This window comes from Cetorhinus maximus, chromosome 6, assembly GCF_964194155.1.
Source record: "Cetorhinus maximus chromosome 6, sCetMax3.hap1.1, whole genome shotgun sequence".
NCBI classification, from domain to species: domain Eukaryota; kingdom Metazoa; phylum Chordata; class Chondrichthyes; order Lamniformes; family Cetorhinidae; genus Cetorhinus; species Cetorhinus maximus.
In genome coordinates, this window is record NC_135884.1 from 91734438 (window position 1) to 91748622 (window position 14185).

Sequence of the window (14185 nt, forward strand, 5' to 3'; positions counted from 1 at the left end):
ACAGACTGTAAGGAAGGGGTCCAGGGTCTGGAAAGAGAGACAGAGTGGGAATGGAGAGAGAGAGAGTGACATACAGACAGACAGAGTGTTAAAGGAAATCAAGCAAAATGTTGAGCTGAGTTTTAGGAATGCTGCAGGTAAGACACGGAAGCTGTGCTAGTCGGGGCTTGTTTGGGTGATTTAGTGTTATCTAATTTGAATTTATACAGTATTTCTATTATATTCAGTGATTTATTTTATTTTGCCAGTTATTTCAGCTAGGAATGCACAGTGCTGCACATGTACAATAAAGTATTTCAACTTGTAGGTTGGTTTTTCTGGGTGACAAATATCTGAAGGAACCTAACTCTGGCTTTTGATTCTGGTGGGAACCGATGATTCATTTAAAGTCCTGATTTTCAGTAATGCAACCAGAACTTCGTGAGGACTTACTGTACGTACTTAATAATGGATTTTAGCATTTTCCCAATGACAAATGTTAGGCTAATTGGCCTATAGTTTCCTGCTTTCTCTCTCCCTCCTTTCTTGAATAGTGGTGTTATATTTGTGGTTTTCCAATCTGCTTGAGTACCTTTCCAGAAGCTAGGGAATTTTGGAAGATTGCAACCATTGCATCCACTATCTCTGCAGCCACTTCCTTTAAAATCCTAGGACGCAGGCCATCGGGTCCAGGGGACTGGTCAGCTTTTAGACCCATTAGTTTGCCTCATACTTTTTTTCTAGTGATCGTGATTGTTGAGTACTATATAAATGTAAGACTTTTCTTTTTATTTTCTGTTTTTATTTCCCATTTCTTCCTGCCTTATAACTGTATTCAATTAGTCCTCCCCTTACCTATATTCCTAACATGGCAATCCTCCTCCTGCCTTATCCCACTGTTGATATATTTTGTGTGATCCTCCCCTGTAATTCATCCACCACTCCCCACCTCAGAAGCTGTATCCCATTTGTGCCTCTCTCTCCTATGACTCCTCAGCAATGGTTCGTTTCTGCTCTTCCATTAGATTACCCCACTTTATGCCTATCTTTTGGCTGCACCATACTGATTCCTCTCTTGTATCTGTACCTTATTAAGGTCCACGCCGCCTCATGTCATTTCTAATGAGTTGAAAGCTGTAATTCTTCTCAGACCTTTCAAGGCTAATGATGTGGAACAACAGGCTGGGGTCGCATGTGAGAAATGGTCCCTGGGGAAAGGCATTGGAGAGCAATGTGCACATGTCGAACTGTATCACAGTAAAGAGTCTCAGCTTTTCAGGAGTTATTGAATCAGAAGCATACAGCACAGATGGAGGCCATCAATCCATTGAGGTAAGGAACATTTTCAGAGAAAATTAAAGGCTAATAATTTGCATTGATCAAATGGGAATAAGATTATTTGGGAAGAACCCTCCAAAACCGTAATGAAACATGGAGTTCAATGTGTGAGGTAATCCACCTTAAACCTAAGAAAGATAAATTGGAATATTTTCTAAATGGTGAGAAACTAGGAACTGTAGAAGAGCAAAGAGGTTTGAGATTCCAAGTATACCTCTGGAGTGTTGTGCTCAGTTTTGGTCACTGCACCCCAGGAAGGATACATTGGTGTAGCACAGATTCAGAGACTTAGAGGGTGCAATCATGAGGATAGGCTGCATAAACTTGTCCTATATTCCCTTGAGTATAGAAGTTTGAGGGGGTGATCTGATCAAGGTGTTCAAAATGTTAGTACGATTTGATAGGATACGAAGAAACCATTTCCTCTAATGGGATATCAAGAACAAGCGGACATAATCTTAAAATTAGAACCAGGCCATTTAGGAGAGAAATCAGGAAGCATTTTTTCTCTCAGAGGGGAATAGAAATTTGGAACTCTCCCCATCAAAAGACTGTGGATTCTGGGAGAATTTAGATTTTTGTTGGGTTGAGCATTAAGGGTTAAGGCGCTAAATGGAGTTGAGCTATTAATCAGTAATGATCCTAGGCTAGATTGAACAGCCTACTCCTGTTCCGATGACCCCTGACTTCCTAAAAGCTGTTATGTAGGATTTCAGCCAGTATATTCAGGGAATTTTTAAAAAGAAAAGCAAAAGATGCTGGAAATCTGAAATTAAAATAAAGTTCCGTCAATTGGCAGAATGTGGGAAAATTCTCCCAGCCAGAGAGCAGGCTATACTAGACCTTGTGCTGTGCAATGAGATGGCATTAATTGATAACCTCATAGTGAAGGCACCCCTAGGTAGCAGCGATCATAATATGATTGAATTTTATATTCAGTTTGAGGGAGAGAAGAGTGGATCCAAGACTAGCATTTTAAACTTAAATAAGGGCATGAAAGCAGAGCTAGCTACAGTGACCTGGCAAATGAGATTAAGGGATAGATCTGTAGAGATTCAGTGGCAGACTTTCAAGGGGATATTTCAGAATACACAGAATAGATACATTCCAATGAGAAAAAAAACTTCCAAGGAGAGAACCCACAATCAGTGGTTAACGAATAAAAATTAAAAACGGTATCAAATTTAAAGAAAAAGCATATAATTGTGCGAAGATGGGTGGCAGGTCAGAATATTGGACAGAATATAAAGAACAGCAAAGAATGAGAAAAAGATTAATAAGGGAACAATTCGAGTATGAAAGAATGCTACCTGGAAGTATAAAGATTGATAGTAAGAGTTTCTATAAATATTTAAATAAGAAAAGAGTTAACAAAGTGAGCGTTGGTCCTATAGAAACTGAGTCGGGGGAATTAATAATGGAAAGTAAGGAGATGGAAGATGAATTGAACGGGTATTTTGCATCGGTTTTCACAATAGAGGATACGAGTAACATCCCAGGAACAGCTGTAAATCAGGAAATTGGAGGGAGGAACTCGGGAAAATTGCCATCACCAGGGAAGTGGTATTGAGCAAATGTTGGAGCTGCGGGCTGACAAATCCCTGGTTCCTGATGGACTTCATCCTGGGGCCTTGAAGGAAATGGTTAGTGATATAGTTGATGCCTTGGTTTTAATTTTCCAAAATTCCCTAGATTTGGGGAAGATTACATGAGATTGGAAAATAGAAAATGTAACTCCTTTATTTAAAAAGGGAGGGAGAGAGAAAGTCAGAAACTACAGGCCTCTTAACATCTGCCATAGGGAAAATGTTAGAAGCTCATTTTAAAGATGTTATAGCAGGGTGCTCCAAAAAAATCAAGACAATCAGACAGAGTCAACATGGTTTTGTGAAAGGAAAATCATGTTCAACCAATTTACTGGATCCTTTGAAGGAGTCATGTGCTGTGGATAAAGGGCAACTAGTGGATGTACTGTACTTAGATTTCCAGAAGGCATTTGATAAGGTGCCACATCAAAGGTTATTGCAGAAAATAAGAGATCATGGTGTATGGGGTAACACATTGGCATGGACAGAAGATTGGTTAGCTAACAGGCAACAGAGGGTAAGCATAAATGGGTTTCTTTCTGGTTGGTGGGATGTAACGAGTGGTGTGCCACAGGGATCAGTGCTGGGGCCTCAACTTTTTACAATTTATATAAACGTCTTGGAGGAAGGGACCGAAGCTATAGTTGCTAAATTTGCTGATAACACAAAGATAGGTAGGAAAGTAAGTTGTAAAGAGGACATAAGGAGGCTACAAAGTGACATAGTTAGGTTAAGTGAGCGGGCAAAGACATGGCAAATGGAGTATAATGTGGGCAAATGTGAAATTGTCTATTTTGGCAGGAAGAATAAAAAAGAAGCATATTATTTAAAGGGTGAGAGATTGCAGAGCTCTGAGGTTAAGAAGGATCTGGGTGTCCCAGTGCATGAATCTCAAAAACTGAGTACGCAGGTACAGCAAGTAATTAGGAGAGCTAATAGAACGTTGTTGTTTATTGTGAGGGGAATTCAATACAAAAGTAGGGAGGTTGTGCTCACCAGGGCACTGGTAAGACAACGTCTGGAGTACCGTGTACAGTATTAGTCTCATTTGAGGAAAGATATAAATGCATTAGAAGCAGTTCAGAGGTTTACTAGGCTAATACCAAGAATGGGCGGTTGTCTTATGAAGTAAGGTTGGACAGGTTAGGCTTGTATCCACAGGAATTTAGAAGAATAAGAGGTGCCTTTATTGAAACCTTTAAGATCCTGAGGTGTCTTGATAGAGTGGACGTGGATGTTTCCTCTTGTGGGAGAATCTAGAACTAGGGGTCAAAATTTAAAAATAAGGAGTTGCTCATTTAAGACGGAAAGGGGAAATTTTTTCTCAGAGGGTCGTGAGTCTTTGGAACTCTTCCTCAAAAGGCAATGGAAGCAGGGCCTTTGAATATTTTTAAGGCAGAGCTAGATAGATTCTTAATTAACAAAGGGGTGAAATGTTATCGGGGGTGGGTGGGAGGTTACAATTGGATCAGCCATGATCTTATTGAATGGCGGAGTGGGCTTGAAGGACTGAATGGCCGACTCCTGCTTTGTATGCTTGTATGTTTGTATGTGTAATAATGCAGTGAGCATCTGTAACGAATGACAAATTAATGTCAAATTAAGGGTATAACTACGAAAATTTAACTTGTCTTTTGTCTCTATGGGTGCTGACTGTATTGACTGGATTTTCTGTTCTGATCCAGTGTAATTGTGTCAAGTAAACCATACTGATCAGAAGGCTCCATGCTGGGTTCACTGTCCTTAGCTGGAATGATAGCAGAAGTGCCCAAATGGCCTCAGTGTCTGCAGACTACTGGTGGTGGGATGGGTGGAAAGTGGCTTGATTGCTATCCAGTGATCTTAATTGAAAGTCCAATGAAGGCAGGATTGGGCCTCGCTATGAGGTTTTTTCCACTTATGCCAGCCAATTAGTCCCACTGTCAACTTTCACTTGGGTGAGATATTAAAGGATGATCTGTGCTTGTGAAATGGTATCTTGGCAACTCACCTGGGGGAGGAAGGGGAGAAAATTGGCAAGGAAAATCATGTATTTTTGAAAAACTGATCCTTACTTAAAAGATAATGCCAACAGTGAGCTAATTAAATTTTAACCCAGGCCTCGAGATTAAATCAAAGAAAGCTCAGAAACAACGTCAAAAGAATGATGTTTTAATGAGATAAAACTGGAAACAAACAGCAGGTCAGTCAGGACCTGTAAGAAAGAGAGGTCAATGTTCTAGATGAGAGCCTTTGTGAGAACTCTGAGTGCCTCACAGAATGTGCCAGTACACCAATGTACCACTGCAGCATTCATTAGTGTGAAAAACTACAAATGCTGACAGTCTGAAATAAAACCAGAAAATGCAGTACTTGCAGGTCAGCCAGTGTCAGGAAGAGAAAACAATCTGCTTTGGGCCCCAGTTTTGAGATGTGCCAAGGAAAGTGTGTCAGCAGTGGTAGCACTCACCTCAAATCAGAAAGTTTGCGGGTCCAAGGCCCGCTACAGAGATCTGACCAAGTAATCTTAGGTGACACTCCAGTGAGGGAGGGCTGCACTGTCGGAGACGCTGTCTTTTGGGTAAACCAAGGTCTCATCAGCCCCCACAGATGAATGTAAAAGATCATTTGCCGCTATTTCAAAGAAGAGTAGGAGAGTTCTCCGTGTCCTGATCAATATTTATCCCTCAATGAACACCATGAGAACAGATTATATAGTCATTATTGCATTGCTGTTTGTGGGAGCTTGCTGAGTACAATTGGTTGTTTTTGTTTCCTATATTATAACAGTGACTAAATTCAAAAATATTTAATTGGTTTTAAAACATTTTGGGATGTCCTGTGGTCATGAAAGGTGCTAGATAAATGCAAGTCTTTTCTTAATGATGGAGGAGGTAAACTTCACTATTGCAGACTTTTGATAATAGCAGAAAGAAAACACAATAAAGCACTTGAGTGAAGCAAGGAAAGAGGAAACTAAGTAGTAAGTAACGGAAATCAAAAGTAAGACTGACATAATAGGGGAGTAATTTTAACCCCTAAAAAGGGAGGGTTTCAGTCAAGCAGGATGTTAAAATGTTAAATATCTGAATCCTGACCCTAACCCGCCTACTTCTCTTAATGAAGGTTAGACAGTGGACAGCCAATCAACGCACTTGCAGGAGAGGGGTTGGTAATTTAAATATAATAATGAGGCAGCAAGACTCATATTCATCTACCATTTTAAATTCAAAACCATAGCTGGCTGAATTTTCCTTGGACCTTGGATCCAGTGTACCAGCTTCCCCAACATCCCACAATATGACACCCTTTCACCCAACTGACCATTCTGATCCCGCTTGGGGCCTCTGAACACCACCCTTCCCCCACCCTGCCCATGAGTCCTCTTGTCTGCCTCTGACCTCCAATTGCCCCTCACCCTTGTGATCTATCTCGATCCTGGCCTACCCAATGTTGCCTGACCTCTGATCAATCCCTGCTCCAGCCTCCCTGATCTTCCCCAGTTCCAGACTCTGGTCTTCCTTCCTACCAACAGCATTCCTACCCACCCCAATCTTCCCCAGCTGATCTTCTGGTGACCTGGTGCCAAATGCCTCACCCATCATCCAGACAGACAGCTCCAGTAGCCTGGAAACATAGGCATTCCATTAAATACAGCAGGGCCTGATTGAGGGATGAACAATGAAGATCCAAGATAAAACAGAGAGAAACTCAGATAGATAGTATCAAGAACTATGATATAGCACCATGTCAAAGAGTGACAGAAGTAAAGAGATGGAGAAAAAGAAACAAGAGAGATCATAAAGAGATGATGAACTTTAAGACAAAGTAAAGGATTGGAAAAAAATAAAATATGCACAGTTGCAAAGGAAGATCAGAGATAATGAGAAATGGCATGGAGACAACTTGAATTTAAATAGTCCCTTATTACTTTACTTAGAAATGTCCACAGACCAACGACTCTCAGAAAAAAATTTTCCTTATCTCCGTCTTAAATAGGAGAGCCCTTATTTTTAAACTGTGCCCCCTAGTTCTAGTCTCTCCCATAGCAACCATGGCCAGAGGCAGATTGGAGGGCTCATATTGCGGGGAAGGGGGATGGTGGGTGTAGGAAGTTCAGAGACCTTGTGGAAGAGATCAGAAGGGTGAGAAGGCATTACCTCTTGGAATGTTGGGGAAGTTGTCTGGGTGGATGCTCAAGATTGTGTAGCACTGTTGGGAGATGACCAAGGAGTTTCTGGGCCAACATTCCTCCCTCAACAAAAAGAAAACAGATTCATGTCTGTTTGTGGGATCTTGCAATGCACAAATGGCTGCTGCTTTCAAGATAGCAACTTTACTTCAAAAAGATTAATTTTGTATAAAATACTCTCCAGACTTTCTCTTAACCTAGTTTTCCTTAAGAAGTAGGACAGTGGAGATGCAGTGGCAGACTTTTAAGGAGATATTTAATCATTCTTAAAGATTTATCCCAGTATGAAAGAAAAACTCTGAGAAATTAAGCATTGTATAAAATTGAACAAAACACTACAAATTGGTCAGGTTTTAAGAATCAGCAAACCATGACCAAAAAAAAAGAGGGAGAAAGAAGAGGAGGAAATAAAACTAGCTAGTAATATAAAAACAGATAGTAAGAGCTTCTGCAAATATTTAAATAGGAAAATTATAACTAAAGCTAGTGTTAGTCCTCTACAGAGTCCTGGGGAATTGATAATGGAAAACAAGGAAATGACAGAGGCATTGAACATTTGTGCCTGACTTTGTTGTAGAAGACTTAGAAAACTTCCCAAAGATATTTGAAGATCAAAAGATTGAATGTGAGGGAGAAAGTTACCATCACTAGGGAATAGGTGCTGGGAGTATTATTAGACCTAAAGGCTGACCAGTCCCCAGGACCAGATGTCCTGCATTTTAGTGCCTTAAAAGAAGTGGCTGCAGAGATAGTGGATGCATTATTTATAACCTTCCAAAGTTCCTTAGATTCTGGAAGGATCCCAGTGGATTGCAGAATGGCTAATGTAACACCTTTATTCAAGCAAGGAGGGAGACAGAAAGCAGGAAATTACAGACCGGTTAGCCTAACGTCTGTCATAGGGAAATTACTAGAATCCATTATTAAGGAGGTTATAGCAAGATACTTAGAAAATGTTAATGTGATCAGGCAGAGTCAACATAGCTTTGTGAAAGGGAAATCGTGTTTAATTAATTTATTACAGTTTTTTGAGGAAGTAACAAGCAAGGTGGATAAAGGTGCAGTGTACCTGGAGTTCCAAAAGGCATTTGATAAGGTGCCACATCAAAAGTTACTATATAAGATAAGAGAGCATGATGTAGTGGGTAACATAATACCATGGATAAAGGATTGGTTAGCTAACAGGAAGTAGAGAGTAGGGATAAATGGGTCCTTTTTGCAAGCTGCAACTGGTGGATTACCACAGGGATCAGTGCTGGGACCCCAACTACTTACAATCTACATCAATGATTTGGATGAAGGGACTGAATGTATGGTAGCTAAACTTGCCGATGACATCAAGATAAGGCAGGAAAGTAAGTTATCAAGAGGAGGTAGAGAGTCTGCAAAGGGACATAGGCAGGTTAAATGAGTGGTAAAAAATTGGCAGATGGAACATAATGTGGGAAAATGTGAACTTGTCCACTTTGGCAGGAAGAATAGAAAAGCAGTATACTATTTAAATGGAGAGAGATTGTCGAACTCAGTGGTACAAAGGGATCTGGGTATTCTGTACATGAATCACAAATTAGTATGCAGGTTTAGCAAGTGATTAGGAAGCCAAATGGAATGTTGGGATTTATTGCAAGGAGAATCAAATATAAAAGTAGGGAAGTTTTACTGCAGCTGTATAGGGCATTGGGGAGACCACATCTGGGATACGGTGTACAGTTTTGGTCTCCTTATTTGAAAAAATATATAATTGCATTAGAAGCAGTTCAGAGAAGGTTCACTTGACTCATACCTGGAATGAAGGGCTTATCCTATGAAGTAAGGTTGAACAGGTTGGGCCTATACCCATTGGAGTTTAGAAGATTGAGAGTTGATCTTATTGAAACATATAAGATCCTGAGGGGATTTGATCTGGAGTCTACTGGGAGGATGTTTCCATTTGTGGGGAGGACTAGAACTAGCGGACACAGTTTTTTTCCCCAGGTATTTTTGTTTTTGTTAAGAATAAGAGGCCTCCCTTTTAAAACGGAGATGAGGAGAATTTTTTCACAGAGGATCGCATGTGGAATTCTCTCCCCCAGAGAGCAGTGGAGGCTCGATCATTGAATATTTTTATGGGAACCAAAGGGTATAGGGGGTAGACAGGAAAGTAGAGTTGAGGTCACAATCAGATCAGCCATCATCTTATCAAATGGTGGAGTGGGCTCAAGGGGCCGAATGGCCTACTCTGCTCCTAATTCGTATGTTTGTGTTTGTGTGTGTATTTATATATTACACACAGATGGGGCCTGTTCATCTAGCACTAAAATCTACAATATGCATTCAAGACCTGGAGTGGTAAGCAAGGTAAAGCATAGACAGAGAGATGGAGAGGCAGAGCACAAGAGATGATTTCAAGAGAGTACAGCATGCCCAGCAAGAGGCTTAAACAAAATTAGAGAACCTACTTATCAAGCACCTTTACCAGGGTGACACACATTTGTAGTTCATCGACCATATGAATGCAGGATGTGCACTTGTAACCGCTGCTGTCATCCTTCAGAATGCCTATGTTCCTTTCTCCAATCAAGTGAGCATAGCATCAAAGGAGATTTTTTTTAAACATGTAACCTTCAGCCTTATTAATTTACCCAGAATATTAATAGGAAGAAATGCCAGAGAAAGCATTTAGGTCTAAATATACATAATCTGACTGCAGAAAATACCACAATGGGGAACACTACGTGGGAAAAGTGTGACAAGTAATATGAGGATTGTTTCCAATGCCTGAGTTCAATTTCCCTTTCAAACTGCACCACTCATCTCACCACTTCTGCTACTTTTGGTAATTGAACTCACTCATTTGGCTGCAGAGAATGTAATTCTTATGCTCAATTACTCATGTTATTTCTCTTTTCTTTTTGTGGACACCTCCCTATGACCTCATACTTACCTCTTGTCACCAAGTGCACTGGAAGGTCACAGTCAGTGCAGACGCGACTTCAGATCCTCGGGTGCCAGACGAAGGGAGAGTCACAAAAGTACGTGGGTCAAAGATTCACTGAATAAATGTCATGTTCAACCATTAAATTAAACTAGGCATCTGACCTATTTGCCTTTATTTGACGATGTTATATTGCTGTCAATTTTTGCTATATATGAGCTTTCCTACATCTGATCCCAGCAAGATTTAAAAAAAAATTATTCTTTCATGTGATGTGGGCATGATGGCTGGCTAACATTTATTGCCCATTCCTAACTGCCTTTGGAGAAAGTGGTGGTGAGCCAAGTTCTTGAACCACTTCAGTGCATGTGGTGTAGGTACATCCATAGTGCTGTTCGGGAGGGAGTTCCAGGATTTTGACCCAGCGATAGTGAAGTAACGGCAATATATTTCCACATCAGGATGGTGAGTGGCTTGGAGGGGATCTTCCAGGTGGTGGTGTTCCCATGTATCTGCTGCCCTTATCCTTCTAGATGGTAGTGGTTGTGGGTTTGGAAGGTGCTGCCTAAAGAGGCCTGGTGAGTTTCTGCACTGCATCTTGTAGATGGTACACACTGCTGCCACTGAGTGTCGGTGGTGGAGGGAGTGAATGTTTACGGAAGTGGTGCTAATCCAGTGGCTGCTTTGTCCTGGATGGTGTCAAGCTTCTTGAGTGTTGTTGGAGCTGCACTCATCCAGGCAAGTGGAGAGTATTCCATCACACTCCTGACTTGTGCCTTGTAGATGGTGGACAGGCTTTGGGGAGTCTGGAGCGAGTTACTCACTACAGAATTTCCAACCTTTGACCTCTGAGATTAATAATATCCTTCTCCTTCACATCCTGTATTGCAATCCTGCCAATATGAGACACTGTGAAAATTGCCTGAATACCATTCACTCGTGTCCAGTGTCTGGTTATTATTCTTTCAGCACGGTGATCGAATTCTAGACTGGCATGACATCCAGTTCTCACGCCAGAGGAGAAGATTGAGAGATCACCTTGGACAAGAGCAGTTGGAGAGACGAATCTGCGGGAGATACACGGAGTGGGGAGAGAATAAATACAGCCCAGGGACCTGTCAGCTGCTCGGAACCGCACTGAGTTTGAAAGGAAAGTGAAAAAAAATTGTGACATCACAAGAAAGAAGCAATTTGATGGGTTGAAGAAACAGCTAGCTGTTTGGTGAGTATCTGGTGAGTATTTAGTAAGTGTTTAAGATTTTTCTATTCCTCGGTTTAGAATTAAGTAGGAACTGTACTTTTTGGGAAGGTTTATTAAGTAGGATTTAAAAGCTTAAGTGATTTAAATGTTTAAGGTTGAGGCATGGCCGGACAACTTAGCCAAGTGGAATGTGGCATGTGGGGAGTCGTGGACACTTCTCATGACCCAGACAAGCCCACGTGCAGGAAGTGTCACCAGCTTCACAAGCTTGAGCTCCATGTTTCAGAGCTTGATCAGTGGCTGGATTCACTGAGGTGCATTTGTGAGGCAAAGACCTAAGTGGATAGCACATTGAGAGGTAGTCACACCGCACATTGGGGGAAACAGGCAGACAGGGAATGGGTGGCAGACAGGGAATGGGTAACCACCAGGCTGTCCAAGAGAACCGGGCAGATAGTGCAGGAGTCCCCAGAGATCCCACTCTCTAACCAGTTTTCCATTCTGGATATCGGTGAGGGCAATGGATCCTTGGAGGAGTGCAGCAAGAGCCAAGCCCATGGCACCACGGGTGGCCCAGGAAGAGAGGAAGAAGAGCAGTAGGGCAATACTGATAGGGGAATCTTTAGTTAGGGGAACAGGCAGACATTTCTGCGGCCGTCAACGTGACTCCAGGATGGCTTGTTACCTCCCTGGTGCTAGGGTCAAGGATGTCACAGAACAGCTGAAGGACATTCTTGTAGGGGAGGGCGAACAGCCAGAGGTCGTGGCCCACATTGGTACTAACGATATAGGAAGGAAGGGGGATGTGATCCTGCAATCGGAATTTAGGGAGCTAGGTAGAAAATTAGCAAGCAGGACCTCTCAAGTAGTATTCTCCGGATCCCAGTGCCACGTGCAAGTGAGTACAGAAATAGGAAGATAAGACATGCATGGCTGGAAAGACGGTTCAGGAGGGAGGGCTTTAGATTCCTGGGACACTGGGACTGGCTCTGGTGGAGATGGCACCTGTGCAAGCCGGATGGGTTGCAACCGAACAGAGCCAGGACTGAGTTCCTTGCGGGTCATTTTGCTAGTGCTGTTGGGGAGGGTTTAAACTAACTCAGCAGGGATGTGGGAACCAGGAGAGAATATTAGAAAGTAATACCAGGGTGCACGGAATGTTGGGAGAGGTAGATAGCACTAAAATAGAGAATAGTAAGGTAATAGATGGAGTTGGAATAAGGGAGCAAGTAATGAAGTCTAATTCGGGGTTACACTGCATGTATGTGAATGCACGGAGTATAGTTAATAAAATTGGGGAGTTACAGGCATAGGTTGCCTTGTGGGATTATGATGTTGTGGCGATAACGGAGACCTGGCTTAAGGAAGGGCAGATCTGGGTGCTAAATATTCCTGATTACAAAGTGTTCAGAAAAGATAGTGAAGGGAAAAAAGGAGGAGGGGTGGCATTTTTGGTTAAGGAGAGTATTGCAGTACTGGAAAAAGAGGATGTGTCAGAGGATTCAAGGACAGAATCAATTTGGTTAGAGCTAAGGAACAAGAAGGGTGCAATTACATTGCTTGGTGTTATGTATAGACCACCAGCTAGTGGGAAGGATACAGAGGAACAAATCTGCAAGGAAATTACATAGGTGTAAACATCGTAGAGTAGTTATAATGGGGGACTTTAATTACCCGTATATAGACTGGGATAGTGGTAGTGTAAGGGGCAGTGAGGGACAAGGGTTCCTAGACTGTGTTCAGGAGAATTTCCTACAGCAGGATGTGTCCAGTCCAACAAGAAAGGAGACACTGCTACACCTGGTTCTTGGGAATGAGGTGGGCCAAGTAGATCAAGTGACAGTAGGGGAACATTTAGGGGCCAGTGATCATTGTATCATAAGGTTTAGGATTATGATGGAAAAGGATATTGTCAATCCAGAGTAAGAATAATCAACTGGCACAGAGCGGGAAGTCCATTGAAGTAATGGGGCAAGAACGGAGCTGGGCTGGATAGACTGGAACCAAAGGTTGGCAGGAAAAACAGCAGTTGAACAATGGGCTACCTTCAAAGAGGAGATGGTTTGGGCACAGTCAAGGTATGTTCCCTCGAAAGGGAAGGGTAGGACAAACAAAACCAGAGCTCCCTGGATGACAAAGGAGATAGAAATTAAGTTAAAGAAGAAAAAAAGTGTGCTTGTGACAGATGTCAGGCAACAGATACAATTGAAAACCAAGCTGAAGACAGAAGGTTCAGAAGGGATGTGAAAAAGCAAATACGAGAAGCAAAGAGAGATTATGAAAAAAGACTGGCAGCTAACAGGAAACCCCAAAGTAATCTCTAAGTACATCAATAGCAAAAGGGTGGTACAAGGAGGAGTAGGGCCGATTAGGGACCAAAAAGGTGATTTACACATACAGGCAAGAGGCGTGGCTGAGGCGTTAAATAAATACTTTGCATCTTTCTTTACCTACGAGATAGATGCTGCCCAGGCCATGGTGACAGAGGAGGAAACTCAGTCACTAGAAGGATTTAAAATTGATAAGAAGGAGATATTGGATAAGCTGTCGGTACTTAAAGTTGATAAGGCACCCGGACTGGATGAGATGCATCCAAGAATATTAAAGGAAGTGAGAGTGGAAATTGCAGAGGCACTGGCAATAATCTTTCAATGTTCCCTGGATTCAGAGGACTGGAGAATTGTATGTCCTTGTTCAAAAAAGGTTGTAAAAATCTGCCCTGCAATTACAGGCCAGTCAGTTTAACTTCAGTGGTGGGGAAACTTCTAGAAACAATTATTCGGGATAGAATTAATAGTCACATGGAAAAATGTGGATTGATTTGGAAGAGTCAGCATGGATTTATTAAAGAAAAATTGTGTCTAATTAATTTGTTGGAGTTGTTTCGAAGGGGTAACAGAGATGTTGATGAGGGCAACGCTGTTGATATGGTGTATTTGGACTTCGAAAAGGTGTTTGATACAGTGCCACAAACAGACCTGTGAGAAAAGTTATAG

The 14185-nt window shown here is 41.9% G+C and overlaps 1 protein-coding gene across 2 annotated transcripts in view; it reads left to right on the forward strand.

Annotated features, from left to right (window-relative positions):
* glg1a (golgi glycoprotein 1a) overlaps nucleotides 1–14185 on the forward strand; it is a 168327-nt gene continuing 154142 nt past the window's right edge. Inside the window, exons 1-3 of one of the 2 annotated variants that reach the window (XM_078544055.1) lie at nucleotides 1–137; nucleotides 308–433; nucleotides 1076–1311. In XM_078544055.1, the coding sequence (XP_078400181.1) occupies nucleotides 1144–1311 (168 nt within the window). In that variant the 5' untranslated portion in view covers nucleotides 1–137; nucleotides 308–433; nucleotides 1076–1143. The remainder of the gene's footprint in view (nucleotides 138–307; nucleotides 434–1075; nucleotides 1312–14185) is intronic. The other variant, XM_078544056.1, reaches the window with a different exon arrangement.